The 18,172-nt window shown below is 57.3% G+C and overlaps 2 protein-coding genes across 12 annotated transcripts; one reads left to right on the plus strand and one right to left on the minus strand.

Moving 5' to 3' along the window:
- Window positions 1-65: 65 nt before the first annotated feature.
- On the plus strand, window positions 66-8,743 carry IPO4 (importin 4). Of its 3 annotated transcripts, none has more exons than XM_059058434.2 (30): window positions 66-296; window positions 377-463; window positions 578-657; window positions 735-776; window positions 1,213-1,342; window positions 1,431-1,610; window positions 1,861-1,926; window positions 2,032-2,133; window positions 2,220-2,303; window positions 2,555-2,719; window positions 2,820-2,873; window positions 3,032-3,141; window positions 3,430-3,538; window positions 3,700-3,829; window positions 4,019-4,132; window positions 4,236-4,349; window positions 4,615-4,735; window positions 4,866-4,977; window positions 5,086-5,201; window positions 5,311-5,388; window positions 5,465-5,522; window positions 5,622-5,727; window positions 5,829-6,022; window positions 6,174-6,215; window positions 6,602-6,727; window positions 6,835-7,043; window positions 7,150-7,282; window positions 7,363-7,467; window positions 8,169-8,238; window positions 8,368-8,743. In XM_059058434.2, the coding sequence occupies exons 1-30, from the start codon at window positions 228-230 to the stop codon at window positions 8,496-8,498; spliced, it is 3,237 nt and encodes a 1,078-aa protein (XP_058914417.1). In that variant the 5' UTR covers window positions 66-227; the 3' UTR covers window positions 8,499-8,743. The 3 variants fall into 3 exon arrangements, 2 of the variants coding, with proteins under 2 accessions (XP_058914417.1, XP_066884793.1); XR_010839611.1 differs by having other exon boundaries at window positions 137-296; window positions 6,582-6,727; XM_067028692.1 differs by lacking the exon at window positions 1,431-1,610 and having other exon boundaries at window positions 138-296.
- REC8 (REC8 meiotic recombination protein) lies at window positions 8,713-15,590 on the minus strand. 9 transcript variants are annotated; one of them, XM_059058457.2, is made up of 19 exons: window positions 14,395-15,590; window positions 14,226-14,294; window positions 13,966-14,108; window positions 13,789-13,864; window positions 13,576-13,696; window positions 12,413-12,488; window positions 11,995-12,074; window positions 11,698-11,791; window positions 11,501-11,573; window positions 11,331-11,422; window positions 11,116-11,165; window positions 10,644-10,790; window positions 10,269-10,335; window positions 10,000-10,166; window positions 9,772-9,820; window positions 9,448-9,508; window positions 9,224-9,355; window positions 9,046-9,152; window positions 8,713-8,934 (listed from the first exon to the last, which is right to left on the minus strand). In XM_059058457.2, exons 1-19 carry the CDS (start codon window positions 14,448-14,450, stop codon window positions 8,843-8,845), a joined length of 1,752 nt encoding a protein of 583 aa, XP_058914440.1. In that variant the 5' UTR covers window positions 14,451-15,590; the 3' UTR covers window positions 8,713-8,842. The 9 variants fall into 9 exon arrangements, with proteins under 9 accessions (XP_058914440.1, XP_066884813.1, XP_066884811.1 ...); XM_059058459.2 differs by having other exon boundaries at window positions 8,766-8,934; window positions 11,656-11,791; window positions 14,395-14,536; XM_067028712.1 differs by having other exon boundaries at window positions 9,046-9,355; window positions 14,395-15,536.
- Window positions 15,591-18,172: the final 2,582 nt, after the last annotated feature.

Here is an 18,172-nt window from a genome sequence, read left to right on the forward strand (position 1 = left end):
ACTGTCGGCTAGCGGAACCTTCATTACCAGGGCCCTGTTTCCGCGGCTCAGCCGGCGCTCCGCCCAACGGAAGTGGTGGAGCCCGAGCTCTGCGCGAAGTGAGTTGAATCACCCTGGTGACGGGAGGGGCGCGGAGCAACGCCCTTTCCGCCGGAAGCGGGTTTCGGAGACTCCACGTGCTGTCCCTCCCCCACCTCCGACCCAGCAGCAGCAGCTCCCCTGCTGCCATGGAGCCCGTCGGCCTGGAACAGGTCCTCCGGGAGCTGCTGCTACCGGACACCGAGCGCATCCGCCGGGTATGGGGCCGGTGGGACCGGGCCAGGGCGAGCGGGGGCGTTGCGGGAACGGCCCAACTCTGACCCCAGGCTCTCCCCAGGCCACCGAGCAGCTCCAGACCGCTCTTAGGGACCCTGCCTCCCTGCCTGCGCTCTGCGAACTGCTGGCCTCGGCGGGCGACCCTCAGGTAAGGTTCCTGCCGCTTCCTGCTGAGTTTCCCATAGTACGCCAGCTCCTGCCCTCGGCGACCCGCTCAGCACCTTCCTGCCCGGACCCTCACGTGCCTTCTTCCTCATCCCAGATCCGCCAGTTCGCGGCCGTACTGACCCGCAGACGACTGAGCACCGGCTGGCGACGGCTGGCGGCCGAGCAACGGGAGAGGTGGGCGGGGCCATGGGTGGGGCGGGGCCGGGCTGAGGCGGTTCTTGGGTACCAAATACTTGCCACCTGTGTTCTAGCATCAAGTCTCTGATCCTGACGGTCCTACAGAGAGAGACAGAGTAAGTGCCTACCTGCCTCCTCTCAGGGCCCTAACTGACTCTAGGCTGAGAGCTTCTCAGGATTTCTGCCATCTTTTTCAGCTCCTGGTTGGTTCTTGGGGGGCAGGGACTTAGGTTCTAGACCAAGGGTGGAGGAATGACTTTCAAGCTGTATTAAAGATGAAAGTTCTTGAGCGTGGGCTGTGATGGTCTGCCAAGGCCGAGTCAGAAGAACAGAACTGAAATTCAGCATGAGTGAGGTCACCGTCACCAGACTGCACACCTACTGTGCTGCTAGCGTTCCTCTGAGACGTTGTCTTCTGTGTCCCAACTTGGCAGAGGCCCTGTGCGCACACCTGGAGGTTTCTCTCCTGGCCACCCCGTGGAGGCAGGGCCATCGCGTACAGGGAAGGGTACTGGAGGGTGATTGGGGGTGGGGAATCTCTCCTGTTCGCAGGCATTCTGTGAGTCTTAGCCTGGCCCAGCTCTCAGCTACCGTTTTTCGAAAAGAAGGCCTGGAGGCCTGGCCTCAGCTCATGCAGCTTCTTCAGCACAGTATCCACAGCCTCCACGTCCCTGAGAGAGAGGTACTATCACATGGTTGGTGGGAGGAAGGGACTCAGAGTTTGGAGAGACCATGTAAGCTTTTCACTCTCGACCCGTCTTCCTGGGCAGATGGGGCTTTTGCTGCTAAGTGTGGTGGTGACCTCCCGGCCTGAGGCCTTCCGCCCCCACCACCGGGAGCTTCTTCGGCTTCTGAATGAGACCCTTGGTGATGTGGGCTCTCCTGGGCTCCTCTTCTATTCCCTGCGCACTCTGACCACCATGGCCCCTTACCTTGGCACTGATGATGTGGTGAGATGTGGGCCTTCACCTTCCCTGGCTCCTTACCCTCCGGCTTTCGTGTCCTCACCCTTGCAGGATGCAGAGCTATTTAAGATTCTTTCTCTGCTTTTTGTCCTGCCTAACAGTTGAGAGGGGATCCTGTGGGTGGCTGTGCCTAGGCTCCTCCTATGTGCAGGCTTCGAGGAAGCTGCTAGCTTCTGGGGCTGGAGATCAGGCTGCATCGTGCTTTCTGTGATTTAGCTCATCTTGTGTCCTCCAGCCTCTCGTGCGAATGTTGGTGCCCAAGCTCATCGTGGCCGTGCAGACTCTGATCCCTGTAGACGAGGTGAGGACATTCGGGTAGGAGCTCTGTTGGAAGGAGGGTGCAGGAGCATTCAGCCTGGTCCACTGAAGAAGAGCATAGTAACCCCGTGGTTTCTCTGTCTGGCAGGCAAAGGCCTGTGAGGCCTTGGAGGCCCTGGATGAATTGCTGGAGTCAGAGTTGCCCATCATCACCTCCCACCTCTCAGAGGTCCTCACATTCTGCCTGGAGGTGAGCCTGGGGTCGGCACTGTCCCTGCTGCTTGTTCTGCTGGGAGTTTCCTTGCCGGTTTCTCATTCGAGTTGGTCTCTGGGCAGGTGGCTAGAAATGTGGCTCTGGGTGATGCAATACGTGTGCGTATTCTCTGCTGTCTCACTTTCTTGGTCAAAGTCAAGAGCAAGGTGAGTGCTTTCTGATACACATCACCCGACCTCCATCTTCTCCATTTCACTCTTGGAGCTTTCTGTCTATCTGGGGATATGTAAAGTACCGTGGCTAAGATGTTCCACGCTGGGTCTGGACTCAGGCTAGCTCTTGGCTGGGAGATTGGGAATCTCCTCCTGGACCCCCTGTGGCCTGGAAGGCTGGAATTTCTAATGTGAGTCCATCTTGGGAACATTCTCAGGGACACGGTTCCATTCTCCCTTTTAAGGCCTTACTGAAGAATCGCCTCCTACCACCCTTACTGCATACCCTTTTCCCCATCATGGCTGCCGAGCCCCCCCTGGGTCAGCTGGATCCTGAGGACCAGGATTCAGAGGAGGAAGAGCTGGATGTTGGACTGGTGGGGGAGACGCCCAAGCACTTTGCCGTTCAGGTGGGATGTGGGACAGGGGCCTGGGGCAGGGGTATTAGGTTGTTGGGGGAGGCTGGGGGGCAGAGATGGAGTCCAGCAAAGTCTCCCTGTCCTGTTCCAGGTCGTGGACATGCTGGCACTCCATTTGCCCCCTGAGAAGTTCTGTCCCCTGCTGGTAAGTGTGGCTTTGTCCTTCCAGTGCTCCCACCCCCAGGTTTGCCTAGTCTCCCGAGCCTGAGGATGTTTGGGCCCCGGTAGGTGTGGAAGGCCTACTGCCGCAGGAATGGGCAGGCTCGTGCTGGGGTTTCAGGAGAGCGCCATCTGCTCCCCTAGATGCCCATGCTGGAAGAGGCTTTGCGGAGCCAGAGCCCATACCAGCGCAAGGCTGGGCTCCTCGTGCTGGCGGTGCTCTCTGATGGAGCCGGCGACCACATCAGGCAGAGGTATGTGTTCCCCTATCTCGGAGTGAGGGTGGGCCATGGGGAGGAGGACCACACTGACCACGGCAGTCCTGGTCTCTGCTTGTCCTTTGAGCCTAGTCATCAATGTGTCTGCTCCCACACTCAAGTGTCCTGGTTTGGAAGATACCCTAGCTGTCAGGGTCAGCGGGTGGTGCTCACCATCTGGTGACAAAAAGCCTTGGTTTTCCCAGGGGAAACAGCAGAGTGGCTCAGCCCAGGGATCTCAGGTCCTGCCCCTCAGACTCCATCCTCTTGTCCTGCCCCATCCAGACTGCTGTCCCCACTGCTACAGATTGTGTGCAGGAGCCTGGAGGATCCGTCGCAGGTTGTGCGCAATGCTGCGCTCTTTGCCCTGGGCCAGTTCTCAGAGAACCTACAGGTCAGCAAGGCCGATGTGGGCAGCCACTGTTTCAGAGTCCCCCCCCGTCCCAGAGACCAGCTTCCCCTCAGCCCCATCCCTCAGGCATCCCTGCTGCCATCAGTACTTAGGTGCATGCCTTGCAGTTGAGCTGACTCAGGCCACCTTTTTTCTTCCCCCAGCCCCACATTCGCAGCTATTCTGGGGAGGTGATGCCACTGCTCCTCGCCTACCTAAAGTCCGTGCCTCCTGGGTGCACACGTCACCTAGCCAAGGCCTACTATGCCCTGGAGAACTTCGTGGAGAACCTAGGTGGCGTTGCCCTTTGGGGGTGTGAGGGTGGGGATGGGGCTGTCGCTTTGGCTGAAGGGGGCAGGAGGTGCAGCTCCCCAAACCACTGCCCGTGGTGGGGAGAGGGATGTGGCAGGGCCACAAGGAGGGTCGCCCTGGAGGCAGGTAGGAGACATGGGTTGGTTGGTAGAGGGGTGCTCTTTCCCACAGGGCCTGAAGTGCAGCCCCACCTCACGGAGCTCATGGAATGTATGTTGCAGCCTCTGAGGAACCCCAGCAGCTCCCGGGCCAAGGAGCTGGCTGTGAGCGCCCTGGGGGCTGTTGGTGAGTCGGAGGCAGGAGGCGGGAGCATGGGTTCACTCTGGGTGCCTGCGACAGGTGGTCCCTGCTCACTCTCCAGCTCTGATTCTGCCCCTCCGTGCCTCAGCCACGGCTGCCCAGGCCTCCATGCTGCCCTACTTTCCCATCATCATGGAGCACCTGCGGGAATTCCTGTTGACAGGCCATGAGGACCTTCAGCCTGTGCGGATCCAGAGCCTGGGTGAGCGAGGCACTCCTAGGCGGGCTTCCCAGTGCTGGGCAAGGGCTGATGCTCACCTGTCGTTCACGAGATCGCCCCGGGGCAGCACAGGTGTCTTCCTGCGCTTGTATCATACGCAGGAGTAGAAGGGATTTCTGAACCACCCCTGCCCTCTCCGCGCACCCCCCCCCCCCCCCCAGCTATCTCTGGTCCCTCAGGCCTTGGCCCTGCACACCTCTGGCCTAGTGCCTCATCCTGGTGCTAACCGACCACTTGGCCTCTGCAGAGACACTTGAGGCGCTGGCACGAGCAGTAGGGGAGCCCATGAGGCCCCTGGCTGAGGAATGCTGCCAGTTGGGGCTGGGCCTGTGTGACCAGGTAGACGACCCTGACTTGCGGCGCTGCACGTGAGTGAGCCCTCACCCCGCCCCCACCCAGACCCCAGTCCTCCGGTTCTGGACCATGGGTTCCCCAGGCTCCCTCATCCTGTCTGGCTACAGCAGGTAGGACTATACAGCTTCCGCCTGTCTCCGCCAGGTACAGCCTGTTTGCAGCCTTATCGGGGCTGATGGGTGAGAGCCTCGCTCCCCACCTGCCACGAATCACCACACTCATGCTGTTGTCACTGCGTTCCACCGAGGGCATTGTGGTGAGCAGACAGGGTGGGCTGGGCCAGCTGGGGACGGCCAGGCCTGGGATGGGATCTCTCTCCTGGGCCCAGCTGAGCCAAAGTCCCTGCTGCGCCTCCCCATTCCAGCCTCAGTACGACGGAAGCAGCACCTTCCTTCTGTTTGACGCTGAGCGCGGTGGGGAGGAAGAAGAGGAGCTCATGGAGGAGGACGAGGAAGAGGAGGATGACTCAGAGATCTCAGGGTGCGGAGGGTGCCGTTCTGGTCTGGGGGATCCTGGCGTGGACAAGGGCCCAGGGCCAGCTCTGCTTCTCCTGGTGCCTGATTGCTGCTGCCTCCCCACCTTACCCCAGGTACAGCGTGGAAAACGCCTTCTTCGATGAGAAGGAAGATGCCTGTGCTGCGCTGGGGGAGATCTCTGTGAACGCTAGGTGAGCATCGGCCTCTCCTCGGCACTGGGAACCTCTCCTGGGAGCCCCTTCCCCATGGCGGTGTGTCTGTCCACAGTGTGGCCTTCCTTCCCTACATGGAGACCGTCTTTGAAGAAGTGTTCATGCTGCTGGAGGTGAGTGGGGCGGGGGGGCGGGGCGGGGGGTGTCTGGGGGCTAGGAGCTGTGCCGGCCCTGTGTGCAGCACATACTTCCTGCCCCTCCTCGTGCCGCAGTGCCCTCACCTGAACGTGCGGAAGGCAGCCCATGAGGCCCTGGGTCAGTTTTGCTGTGCGCTGCACAAAGCCTGTCAAAGCTGCCCCTCGGAACCCAACACTGCTGGTGAGAAGGCGAGGCCGGGGCCTGGCTGGGGCCTCTGGAAGCAGGGGGTGGGTGGGGAGGGGGCAGGGGCTGACCAAGGCTTCAGCCAATCGTGTCCCCAGCTCTGCAGGCCGCCCTGGCCCGGGTGGTGCCATCCTACATGCAGGCAGTGAACGGGGAGCGGGAGCGCCAGGTGGTGATGGCCGTGCTGGTGGCCCTGACGGCGGTGTTGCGTGGCTGTGGGAGCTTGGCATTGCAGCCCCCTGGGCGGCTTGCTGAACTCTGCCACGCACTCAAGGCTGTGCTGCAGAGGAAGGTGAGGGGCCGGTGGGCTGCAGGGTGAGGAGGTGGCCCAGCCTTGGGTGGGGCTAGCCGGAGGCTACCAGTCCAGCTTCCCCCTCCTTCCACCCATGGAAAGGAGTAGGGGCTGGAGAGCCCAGACTGAGCTGAGCACCCTCTTCCTACAGACAGCTTGTCAGGACACCGACCAGGAGGAGGATGAGGACCAGGTAAGAGCTACGGGTGCAAACTGGGACCAGGCAGCCCAGTTGGTCTCCACGGGGCGGGGTGGACAGTGTGCTTGGCTTGGCCTGGGAGTATGGGGCTTGCTAAAAGATTGGTAGTGACTCGGAACAACCAACCCCACTCCCACTAAGGCAGTGGGTGTTCAAGGAAGGCTTCCTGGAGGTGGGGCTTCGGGGCAGGCTTGGATTAATAGTGGGAGTAGGAGGACCAGGAGGGAAAGCTGGGCTGCAAACAAACCCAGCCTGGAAGGGGCCAGTCCTGTCAACCAAGGGCAGCCCTCAGGGAGACCACAGCCGTGGAGGAATACGGTGGGAGGTGCTCCCAGTCTCAGAGCTGGCCCTGGTGTCCAGCCTCTGACCTGGCCCTGCAGGCTGAATACGATGCCATGTTGCTGGAGCATGCTGGTGAGGCCATCCCTGCCCTGGCCGCTGCGGCTGGGGGAGATGCCTTTGCCCCCTTCTTTGCCGGCTTCCTGCCATTGTTGCTCTGCAAGACGGTGAGTGCTCTGTCCTCTGGCTTTGAGCCCCATTCCGCCTGTGTCCCCCGTGCCCAGTTCCCCACTTGGTCCCAGTCCAGGCTGACTCGCACTCCTCCCCCCACCAGAAACAGGGATGCACAGTGGCAGAGAAGTCCTTTGCGATGGGGACGCTGGCGGAGTCCATTCAGGGCCTGGGTGCCGCCTCGGCCCAGTTTGTGTCCCGGCTGCTCCCTGTGCTGTTGAGCACCGCCCGGGAGGCGGACCCTGAGGTGCGGAGCAATGCCATCTTTGGGCTGGGCGTGCTGGCAGAGCACGGGGGTCGCCCTGCCCGGGAGTATCCTTGGCTTGTAGGAGGGGGCCCAGATGGGGTTGGGAGGGTGTCCCTGGGGTTCGGGATGGGAGCATTCTCCCCGTGTGCCTGTTCCTTGACTGTGGACCAGACACTTCCCCAAGCTGCTGGGGCTCCTGCTGCCCCTTCTGGCAAGGGAGCGCCATGATCGCGTCCGTGACAACATCTGTGGGGCACTTGCCCGCCTGCTGATGGCCAGTCCCACGAGGAAACCAGAGCCCCAGGTGAGGGGTGGGGGCGCCACGCAGGGCCAGGGAGCTGAGGAGGGTGCAGGGCTGGAGGCCAGAGTCTTCTGTGTGTCCAGGTGCTGGCTGCCCTGCTGCACGCCCTGCCGCTGAAGGAGGATTTGGAGGAGTGGGTCACCTTAGGGCACCTCTTCAGCTTCCTGTACCAGAGCAGCCCTGACCAGGTAACCCCGATGCGGGGGCCCTTAGAGGGGGCCTTGATGCTCCAGTCTCATTGACAGGCAGGGTTGGCATCAGTTTAAGCTGCTCTTCTCGGCTTTCTTGTTGGTGTGCAAGGATTGGCAGCCAAGGCCTTTAAGGGGGGAGGAGGGGCTTCCTCTCACCACGTAGCATTTTTCCTCAGGGAGGTTTCATTTCCACCCTCTGGTTTGAGCCAGAAGTCACAGCTTTCCTAGGGTGATTTCCTAGACCAGTTTCTTTCAGACTGTGCTCCATGGAGCCTGAGCCCTTTGGGCCACCCCACCATCCTTTCCAGTCAGAGCAGCTCTACTTTCTGAATGAGATTTGTCTGCATCAAGTGGCTAGCTTTGGGACTCATGTCCCAGTGCTTTTGTGTCCATCACCTTTGTCTTGCATCTTCACAGACTACTGTGTGGGTGGAGCTCCTGAGTGTCTGGGCTTCTTTTGGTTTTAAGGCCATGATTTCAAATACCTTTGGTCACAGTCTTCATGCTCTCCAAAAACAAAAAAATTACTACCACCCTGTTTCAGGGTTCTTCTCATGGTTCAGTTGTTTGGCATGTGTGTTAATCAGCATTGCTCAAACAGCCCAGGTAGGAGACTACCTCTGCGGGGCTCCTACCACCCACCCCAGTGCTGGGTTCCAGGGGTGCTTCTGCTCGAGTCAGCCCTTCTTTTCCCACAGGTTGTAGATGTGGCTCCAGAGCTCCTGCGCATTTGCAGCCTCATCCTGGCCGAGAACAAGGTCCCAGCAGGTGATGGTGGCAGTTGTAGGCTGGGCAGGGCTGGGGGGAGGCGGGGAGCAGCAGGGCTCAGGGGGCCTGGGGCAGCTAGGGATGGGGGGCCAGCCCTCCCCAGACTCCTCCCCTTCACTCTCCACCCAGACACCAAGGCGTCGCTGCTGCTCCTGCTTACCTTCTTGGCCAAACAGCACACTAACAGCTTCCATTCAGCACTGGGCTCCCTGCCAGGCAACAAGGCCCAGGAGCTCCAGGCCATCCTGGGCCTCACCTAGACTGCGGGCTGCAGCTGGGCCAGAGAGAACAGAGCCTGCCCACGCCCGAGACCAGCTCTCAGCCCAGTTCCAGCTCACGCCTTACCAAAGATTCTGGGCCTGGGCCTCATACCCACTTGGAGTCTCAGCCCTATTTGCTGCCTTACTGGGGGTGTCCCCTAGGGCTGGGTCTGTCGTACTGTGGGACAATACAAACGGAGTCATGACACCATCCTGTAATAAAGGCAGTTTATTTTCTGCTTGAACAGTAGCTCTGGAAGCAAGAAGGATAGAGATCCGTGTTCAGAAGTGAGGCAGGACATTGTTTAACGTAGTCGGTTCCCTAGCAGCTTTGTAAATTGGCTCTAACCGCAGTGGAATCGGGGCCCTGGCTGGATCAGGAGGCGCCCATATGGCTCCTCTTGTTTCACACAAAGGATCTGCTGTGCAGCAAGCACTGGTCAAGAGGGGAGGAGAGGGCTGGTCAGAGGAGAGGGTCCCTACAGCAGCCTCTGGCCTGTGTGTCCACTCCCCGCCCCCCACACAGGCACACACATTCCTCGCTCACCCAGGAGCAGGTAGAAGACCCGGGCGGCCACCCTGCGGGGACTGAGAGGTGGCACCAGGCTGCTGAAGTCAGGCTCCCTGTTGGCCTGCAGCTCCCGTGCCACTGCCCTGTGGGGGTCAAGAACTGTGAGCTGAGGCTACAGCCCAGGCCACCCATGGAGGCACGCCCTTCCTGGTACCTGTGCACAGCCTCCAGTGAGAGCAGCTCAGGCTCTGGGGGCAGCTCCACAGGCATCTCCACAGGCACCTCAGGGAGCTCAGGCACCACGGGCAATGCAGGAGCTTCTGGCTGCTCCGCCTCAGCCCAGGCCCTAGGAAAACACAGGAGTTGGGTGGAGCAGGGAAGGTGGCAGCTGTGACAGTGACGAGGGGCACACCCATCCTAGCTGGGGCTGCCGCTTACCACCGTTCTTCGACGAGGCTGATGCGGGTCTTCTCCTCCTCAGCCGCTTCTAGGGAGATCTCTGTCAGGGCGAGGGGAAGGTCCTGAGTGGGTTTGTTTGCACCTGAGCAGTTGGGATCTTGGGGCCACCTGGTCCACCTGGGTGCCAGAGCTTGCAGTGACTAGTTAAAAACACCCAGGGGGTGGGGGGAGGGGACTGAAGAGACTCAGTCTGTGCTTCCTTACGTTAAGAGCGCTGACAAGAACTGTCAGCAGTTGGGGCACCAGTTTCCTGGGACAGTGGTCAGGGTGGTGGTCTCCACCGTCCCTTCTCCAGGTACTTACCTGAAGGCAGCGTGAGGGGCCCACTGGGCTCCAGGGCCTCCCTCAGGACCTGGAGGTGAGAGAATGAGAACTAAGGCCCCAAGCATCACAGAAGCACTGGGAGCAGGGGTGAAGCAGGCCTAGCCCTGAACCAGCCTGGCTGTGACCTGGTGTCCACGGCTCACACGGGCAGAAAAAAGTAGGCTGTTGGAGCTCAGGCAAAGCAGGAAGGAGTGAGGGTGCCGTTACCTCAATATCGCTCGGAGTTTCAGCCTTTCTCCTTTCCTCCTCTGCTGCCGCCTCCCTCTCAGCTTCCTCTAACTCGGGCTCCGGGGGCGGCCTTCTCCTGAGTGCTAGCGGGAGTGGCTGGGCACAGTGGGTCCAGAAAGCCAGCAGTTCTTGGGGTAGCTGGCCAGCTGAGGACGGGGCAGCAGGGAGAGGGTCTGAGGCGTGAGGAACACCAAGAGTGAGGGATAGGGGTTCAGAGGATCCCACACACCAGTCCCACCATTCCTCACAGTGAGTCGGGGTTCGGAACAGCTCTCCGGGGCTCATGATCATCCTCTCGGGAGGCTGCACCATTGGCTGTGTGGTGGGAAAGGCCGGAAGCCGGGTTAGGAAGGAGCCACTGCCCCTTATCCACCTGCAGTTCCTTGTTCCAGGGCCTCTGGCCTTCTAGCTCTTTCAGGCTCATGCTCCTGCCTGCCCTGCTCATTGCTAAAAGGACTTTCAGCTGATAGCCTTGCATGTGCTAGGAGGGGTGGTGAAGTGGTATGTGGGCAAACCCCCAACATGTGCACTTTGGGGACTGTTCTCATGGCCTCCCCGGGAGTTTAGGAGGCCCAACGTGCACCTGCCTCCCTCCATCCCTCCAGAGCCTGGGCTGTACTCACACACTCCCGGCAGTGGGCTCTGGTTTGCATTTGTTCCCGGAATTCCTCCCGGGGGATCTGGGTCTCCCGGTCCCAGAATAATAACTGGCGGCGGCGGCGGCGAGCAGGTGGGCTCCTGGGAGGTGGGGAGACTGGGGGTCTCCTCCGCTGAGTGGGGAGGGGAGCGGGGAGCAAGGCTACCCGTTACTCCTTTCCCTGTGGTCCTCGTGGACTGCAGACAGGCCCCAGCCTGCCGTCCCTAGCGGTGCCCTGGGAGAGGGCTTGGGTGGGGCCTCTGGGAGAGGGTGCAGCTCCCACCCTGTATGAGGTGCCCATCCGGATAAAATGGGGTGTGGACAGGGGCACCTTTTACTGATTTGCTCAAAGGCCTGTGGAAGCTAGCAGTGGCCTTCGGCTTGGGGAAACTGAAAATGGGTGAGCAGTTCTGGCAGAGGAGGGCAAAAAGGAGGCAGCTTGGAGGAGCATTACTCACCTCTGGGCTGAGTGGGACTGGCAGACGCAGCTCCAGCGGGGGGGTTACCTCTGCAAAAACACTCGAGGTCACAGCTCTGCCCCACACCCTTTGCCCTCAGAGCCACCCAGGCGAGATGCTAGAGTCCTCCCTTCAGCAAGTTAGAATACAGGGCCACTGTCTGCAGCAGCTGTGCAGGGACCCCCAGGAAGGACCCTGGCATGGCAGGTACTTACCAGGAAGTAGGGCCTCGGGCTCCCAGCCTGGTGGCTTCAGCTCCTCGGGGGCCAGGACCTGAACCGGAAGTGGTTCTGCAGCCTCCTCCACCCTGAGGGGAAATGGGCAAGAGAGTGAAGATACCCTCCCAGCAATGACCCCTACCTGGCCCAGGGGTTCCTGCCCTTACTCTGCAAGAGCTAGAGGTGAGGGCGGGGGGATTGTGATCTCCCTCTCCGGGGCCCGGAGCTCCTCTTTGTACTCTGCGAAGAGAAGGTCAGGACTCAGAACACAGAAGAGATGGGAACACTGCCCAGCCCAGACTGCCCGTGCCAGGGGCCTGACCATCCAGCACCGGGCGGGCCCTACGCGGCCGGATGGACCTGCCTAGCCGACGTTCCTCTAACAAGATGGCTTCCTCCTCCTCTGCGATCAGCAGTTCCAAGTCTCGGCGGCTGACCTCTGGGAGCTCCCGTTCACCCTGTCAGGAGAGGGAGAACCAAGGCGAGGGGACTCAATTCCATTTCTGTCTGAGAGACATGCCACAGGGCTGGGCCAGACCGAGGAAGCCCGTGGGTGCGCCAGTGCTGGGGGCAGTGGTGGGGAAACGGAGGTGGAGAAGGCAGGACTCTGGGGGCAGAAGATGCAGGGGGGCTGGGCCAGCAGAAGCAGGGCTCAGCTCACCTCAATCTTTAGCATACGTATGGGCTCCGCCTCCAGGAGCGTGATGGCCTCGGGAGACGGTGCAGTGACCAGAATCCTTTCTGGAGGGGAGGGAAGTCACACCAGCCCATTTCTTTCCAAGTCCCCCCACCCACGTGGTAAGGCAAAAGCATAGACTCCAGATTCAAGTCCACCTGGGTTCTAGTCAGGCCCCGGCTAGTCACTGGCAAGCTGACCCAGGACACATCGCTTAACTTTCCTCATCTGTAAACTGGGGATAATAATTCTGATCTCATAGGGCACTTGTGAGCAGTGATGACATTATACACATACAGTGCCCCTCACAGGGCGTCGCTCCTTAAAGAAGCTCAAAGACAGTGATTTCTTCAGCTCTTGGACGTTCCTCTGCCTCTCACCAAAAAGAAGGCTCTCTGCTCACCTGGCTCTATAGGAACTTCAGGAGGGATCTCTTCAAGAACTCTCTCTGGGGTCACAGCCTCTAGGAGGTGTCGAATCTTTGGGGAGGGATCGGGGACAAAAGATAGGGTTCAGCTTCAGCGCCCTGCTTCCCCACTTTCACAGCCTTATTCAGACACTGGACAGTGGTAGCCCTTTATGCCTAATTCTGTGGCACTGACAGCAGCATGCAGTGAACCCACTCACCAGCCGGTTTCCTTTCCTCCCATTCCCGCCCCCACCCAATCATCTAGACTGTGTTCATTTGTCTGTGAAAGAAGTACTGCATCCTTATGTCAAGTGTTGGGGACAGAGGGAACAGAAAAGATTCTTGATCTTAAGGACTGTATGGTCTAGTGGGGAGACAAGTTTGTATACGACCCCAGCAAGAGCCAGCCAAAGGACTGTACACCTGAAACTAGCACAACACTGTAAATCAACTACACTTCAATAAAAGTTTTGTTTTGAAAAACAAATTTTTTTAAAAAAAGAGTCAATACAAAGGATAACCAAGGCCTTAGTGATGTGCTGAGTTCTAGAACAACATTTGGTTCTGGCCGGGAGTGGTATAAAGACTTGATGGAAAAGAGCAGAAATTGAGCAAGGTCTGTAAGAGAACAAGGGGTGACCATTGTGGCCTAGGGAAGCAGCAAAAGCAAAGAAGTAAATGTGGCATCTTCGGCGCATAGGGGCCAGGCTGGTGTTTGGGAGCCAAAGATGCCCAGGGGATGTGCTGAGATGTCTAGGGATGGCTACCTCTGGACCAGGGTATGGAGAGCCTTAAATGCTAGTATTCTGTGGGCAGTGGGGAGCCACTGGAGGTGTCTTTGAAGGAAGGAAGTAACACTGTCTAAGCTGTAGGGGGTGTTAGAAATGGATGGACAAGGACATGGGAAACCCAGTGCCGAGGGACACTGAGGGCGTGGACTGGGGACTTGGCTCTTGGAATGGTATGGAGACAAGAGCTGCCTCTAGGTTGGTCCTGAATAGGTAACTGCAGCAGGCTTGTCTGGATAGGTCCACCATGGCAATTGCACTGCAAAGAGTTCTGTGGGGCAGGACTGTAGCAGGCTCCCATCCCACCCCCACCCCAGTGTCAGACTGGCAACTCATCAGTCTGAGGTGTCCAGGGGGAATGAGACCTACCTGAGGGATATTGAAGGGACTGGGCAGTCTGGGTTCCACGGACATCATCCCAAAAAAGGGGTCTGGAGCATCTTCCAGAGTCTCCATCCTGGCCAGGTGATTAGGCAGCAGCAGGCTGGGTCTGAGGGAGAATGGGGGCTGTCAAAGACCGAGGCCAAGCAGGGAGGTTCCCTTCCAAAGACTGGGTAGTCCCAGTCCCAGGGACACACTCACAGGTCAATCTCCACCATATCAATGCGCATCTGCAGCTGGGCCCGGTGCAGGCGCTCCAGGATGTGCTGGATGTCCTCTGTGGGCAGGGAGGACAAGATAGGGCGCCAGCCAAGATAGGGCGCCAGCCTGTGGGAGGACCACTCAGCTCTGCCCCACCTCAGAGCCTTCTAGCCTTACCTACAAGGTACTGGCATTGTTGAGCGTAGACCCGAATGACGCCGATCTGGAGCTGGGCTGAGAGGTAAAGGGAGAAGCGGGGCCGCGGCAGACCTGGCAGCGGGGGCTGCACTCGTACCAGCACGTAATTGAGGATTTCCTCGCTGGGGGAACGATGCACCCTGATCACCGCTGCGCCAACGACCAGCCCCACAGCCCTGCGTAATCCATCCCCTAACCCACAATGGCCCCAGGCCCCTCTTGCCTTTTCTGGGCCTTACCAGGTCTTCACCACGTTGACCTTCAGGTATTCGCGCTTCACCAACCGGGTGCCGCGCGTTGCTGCCAGCCTGGAAGAAGCACGAGGAGTGAGGATGGAGGAGAAGCCCTCAGGCTGGGATCCCTGGGCGCCCCTCTTGGTGCGCCCACCCTGGCTCAGCCCTCCCTTACCAGATGGTGGCAAAGCAGCCCGTGTGGCGCTGAAGCACGCTGGGATAGTAGAACATGGTCCCTCCGGGGTTGCACCCTCGTCTACACCACTCTTCCGTTCGGATCTCAGTCCGAATTCTTCAGGGCACAGGATTTCCCAACACCGTCGGAGAGAAGGATGTGGACAAGCGGCGCAGCGAGTGCACCCAGAATGCCAAATAAACGAACCGATAAACGATGGGTGGATAAACGATTAAGGAGATTAGTAAATGGAGATGCACACAGGATACACAGGAGCAGGGACACTCTCTCCGTCCGCCCTGAGCCGGTTCTCACGCTGCGTAGGTGTTTCGTACTTACTGGAGCCTCGAGGGTTGGGTTCCAGATTAGAGATGCACAGCTCCGCGGGAAGCCCGAGCTGCGACCCAGACCCGGCCCGGAGGAAGAACGGGTGTCCTCCGAAGAGAAGCCGGTATCTCGGCCTTTGCACAGCTTCGGCCCCTGCCCGGTCCCGCGGCTACAGGGCTAGATCCCGCCGCAGGGAGGGCGTGCTCGGGAGCTCTGCGCCCCCATCCTCATTAGATGGCGGCGGCCCCCAGAGCAGCCAATGGGAAACAGGGTCAGCTTGGGGGCACTCGCTGCGGGGCGCCAAGTAGGCTGCCTGGTTGGAGGCCACAGGGGGCTCCCGAGGCAGGCAGCGAACCAATGGGAAGAAACCTGCATGCACGGGGGTGGGGGGCCTGGGGGGGGGCATTGTGGGGTGTCCCGACCAATGGGCTCTCGTCCTCGCCTAGGCAACAGGGGTTCCTCAGAAGTTCTTCTCTGCGGACCAGTGAGCGGGGAGCAGACCCCAGCCTCACCTGCAGCGAGCCTGGTAACAAGGGTGCTTCCTACTACCGGAAGGTTGCGTCATGCCAAGGGCAACGGCCACGCCCTGTTTGGGGCGCCTGACCTGCGGTTAGACCTTGCCCTTTAACCCAAATCCCACCGAGTAGCAATTGGTTGGTCCGCCTTTGTTCCCAGCCTAGGGCCTATGGTGAGATAGGGAGGTAGAAACGGGTGTGAGGTGGACTTGGCACCGCCCCAGGTTGTTGGGGAAGAAAGACCTCACAGGAAGCAGCGAGGGCACGGGCCGGGTCGGGCCGGGTCATTTCCTAAATTTGAACAGTTTAGGTTGTGGCATTCCTCACCTGGCTGTTTTCCAGTTGCGAATGTTTTCCTGGCCGAAACTTTAGTTTTGCTGGATGCAGGGCATACTTCTCAGCGTACAAGAGCCGTTTTGTCTCAAAAATTCTTTGTGTAATATAAGTTGTATGGTTATAGTTACAAACATCCCATTCCCCATGCCTCCTGCCTTTGCACAGCCATTTCTTTGGCCTAGAATATCCTTCCCAGTCTTGACTCCAGGGCATGCTTCTGCTTCTTTATTAAGACTCAGCTCTGGGCTTCCCTGGTGGCCCAGTGGTTGAGAGTCCACCTGCCGATGCGGGAGACACGGGTTCGTGCCCTGGTCCGGGAGGATCCCACGTGCCGCGGAGCAACTAAGCCCGTGAGCCATGGCCGCTGGGCCTGCGTGTCCGGAGCCTGTGCTCCGCGGCGGGAAAGGCCGCAACAGTGAGAGGCCCGCATACCGCAAAAAAAAAAAAAAAAAAAAAAAAAGACTCATCTCTTCACACCATACACAAAAATAAATTCAAAATGGCTTAAAGACTTAAATAAGACATGACACCATAAAACTCCTGGAAGAAAACGTAGGCAAGACATTCTCAGACATAGACTGTAGCGATATTTTCTTAGATCAGTCTCCCAAGGCAAAAGAAATAAAGCCAAAAATTAACAAATGGGACCTAATCAAACTTAGAAGCTTTTGCACAGCAAAGGAAACCATAAACAAAAGGAAAAAACCTACCGAATGGGAGAAAATATTTGCAAACGATGTGACCGACACAGGCTTAATTTCCAAAATATACAAACAGCACATACAACTCAATATCAAAAAAAAACCCAAAAAACCCAATCAAAAAATGGGCAGAAGACCTAAATAGTCATTTCTCCAAAGAAGACATACTGATGGCTAACAGGCACATGAAAAGATGCTCAACATCGCTAATTATTAGAGAAATGCAAGTCAAAACTATTTATTTTACTTTACTTAAAAATATTTATTTACTTTGGCTGCATGCAGGATCTCTTAGGTGCAGCATGCAGACTTCTTAGTTGTGGCATGTGGACTCTTAGTTGGGGCATGCATGCGGGATCTAGTTCCGTGACCAGGGATCGAACCCGGGCTCCCTGCATTGGGAGCATGGAGTCCTACCCACTGGATCACCAGGGAAGTCTCCCCAAACTATTAATACAGTAAGGTATCACCTCACTTCGATCAGAATGGCCATCATTAAAAAGTCTACAAACAATAAATGCTGGAGAGGGTGTAGAGAAAAGGAAACCCTCCTACACTGTTGGTGGGAATGTAAATTGGCATAGCCATAATGGAAAAAAGTATGGAGGTTCCTTAAAAAACTAAAAATAGGGACTTCCCTGCTGGCTCACTGGTTAAGAATCCACGTGCCAATGCAGGGGGCACAGATTTGACCCCTTGTCCAGGAAGATCCCACATGCCGCAGAACAACTAAGCCCTGCAGAACAACTAAACCACATGCCACAGAACAACTAAGTTGTGCGCCACAACTACTGAGCTTGCACTCTATAAAGCCCGTGAGCCACAACTACAGAGCCTGGGTGCCACAACCACTGAAGCCCGTGCGCCTAGAGCCCATGCTCCGCAACGAGAAGCCACCGCAGTGAGAAGCCCGCACACCACAACGAAGAGTAGCCCCCACTCGCCACAACTAGAGAAAGCCCGCACGCAGCCAAAAATAAATTTATTTAAAAACACAAACTAAAAATAGAGCTACCTATGATCCAGCAATCCTGCTCCTGGGCATATATCCAGAAAAGATGAAAACTCTAATTTGAAAAGACATGTGCACCCCAATGTTCACAGCAGCATTATTTGCAACAGGAAAGATGTGGAAGCAACCTAGGTGTCCATCAACAGATGAACGGAGAAAGAAGATGTGGTACATATATATACAATAGAATACTACTCAGCCCTAAAAAAGAACAAAATAATCCTTTTGCAGCAACAAGGATGGACCTAGAGATTATCATACTAAGTGAAGTCAGACCAAGAAAGACAAATATTATATGATATCACTTATATGTAGAATCTAAAAAAGAATACAAACGAACTTATTTACAAAACAGGAACAGACTCACAAACATAGGAAAAAACTTATAGTTACCAAAGGGGAAAGGGGAGGGAGGGATAAATTAGGAGTATGGGATTAACAGATACACACCACTATATATAAAATAGATAATCAACAAGGACCTACTGTATAGCACAAGGAACTATATATTCAATATCTTGTAATAACCTATGATGGAAAGAATCTGGAAAAATATATAACTGAACCACTTTGCTATACACTTGAAAGTAATACAATATTGTAAGTCAACTATAGTTTAATTTTTTTTAAAAAAAAGACTCAGCTCTTATTGCAGCCAAGCTGACCCTATTTTGTTCCTTCAATCCGGGAACTCTTGAGAGGTTGTTTTTTCCATTAGTGCCTAAAACTTAGCTCAGCAAATGTTTGTCAGAGGAATGTGCAATTGCCCTAAATTTACCACAGAATATCAAGGCTGAACGGGATTTCAAAATCTAGTCCAAGACTTGCCTTTACAGATGAGAAAACAGAGGCCCATATGGACTGTTTGTTCCAGACCACACAGCTCC

This window comes from Kogia breviceps, chromosome 3 (genome assembly GCF_026419965.1).
Source record: "Kogia breviceps isolate mKogBre1 chromosome 3, mKogBre1 haplotype 1, whole genome shotgun sequence".
NCBI lineage: Eukaryota > Metazoa > Chordata > Mammalia > Artiodactyla > Physeteridae > Kogia > Kogia breviceps.

Coding starts and splice junctions, on each gene's coding strand:
- IPO4 (XM_059058434.2), top strand. CDS start 228: ATGGAGCCCGTCGGCCTGGAACAGGTCCTCCGGGAGCTGCTGCTACCG. Junction 464..577: donor CCTCGGCGGGCGACCCTCAG/GTAAGGTTCCTG, acceptor TCCTCATCCCAG/ATCCGCCAGTTCGCGGCCGT. Junction 7,283..7,362: donor CGAGGAAACCAGAGCCCCAG/GTGAGGGGTGGG, acceptor CTGTGTGTCCAG/GTGCTGGCTGCCCTGCTGCA.
- REC8 (XM_067028708.1), bottom strand. CDS start 14,450: ATGTTCTACTATCCCAGCGTGCTTCAGCGCCACACGGGCTGCTTTGCC. Junction 11,574..11,697: donor GTTAGAGGAACGTCGGCTAG/GCAGGTCCATCC, acceptor TTCTCTTCGCAG/AGTACAAAGAGGAGCTCCGG. Junction 9,509..9,771: donor GCCCCTCACGCTGCCTTCAG/GTAAGTACCTGG, acceptor TCGCCCTGACAG/AGATCTCCCTAGAAGCGGCT.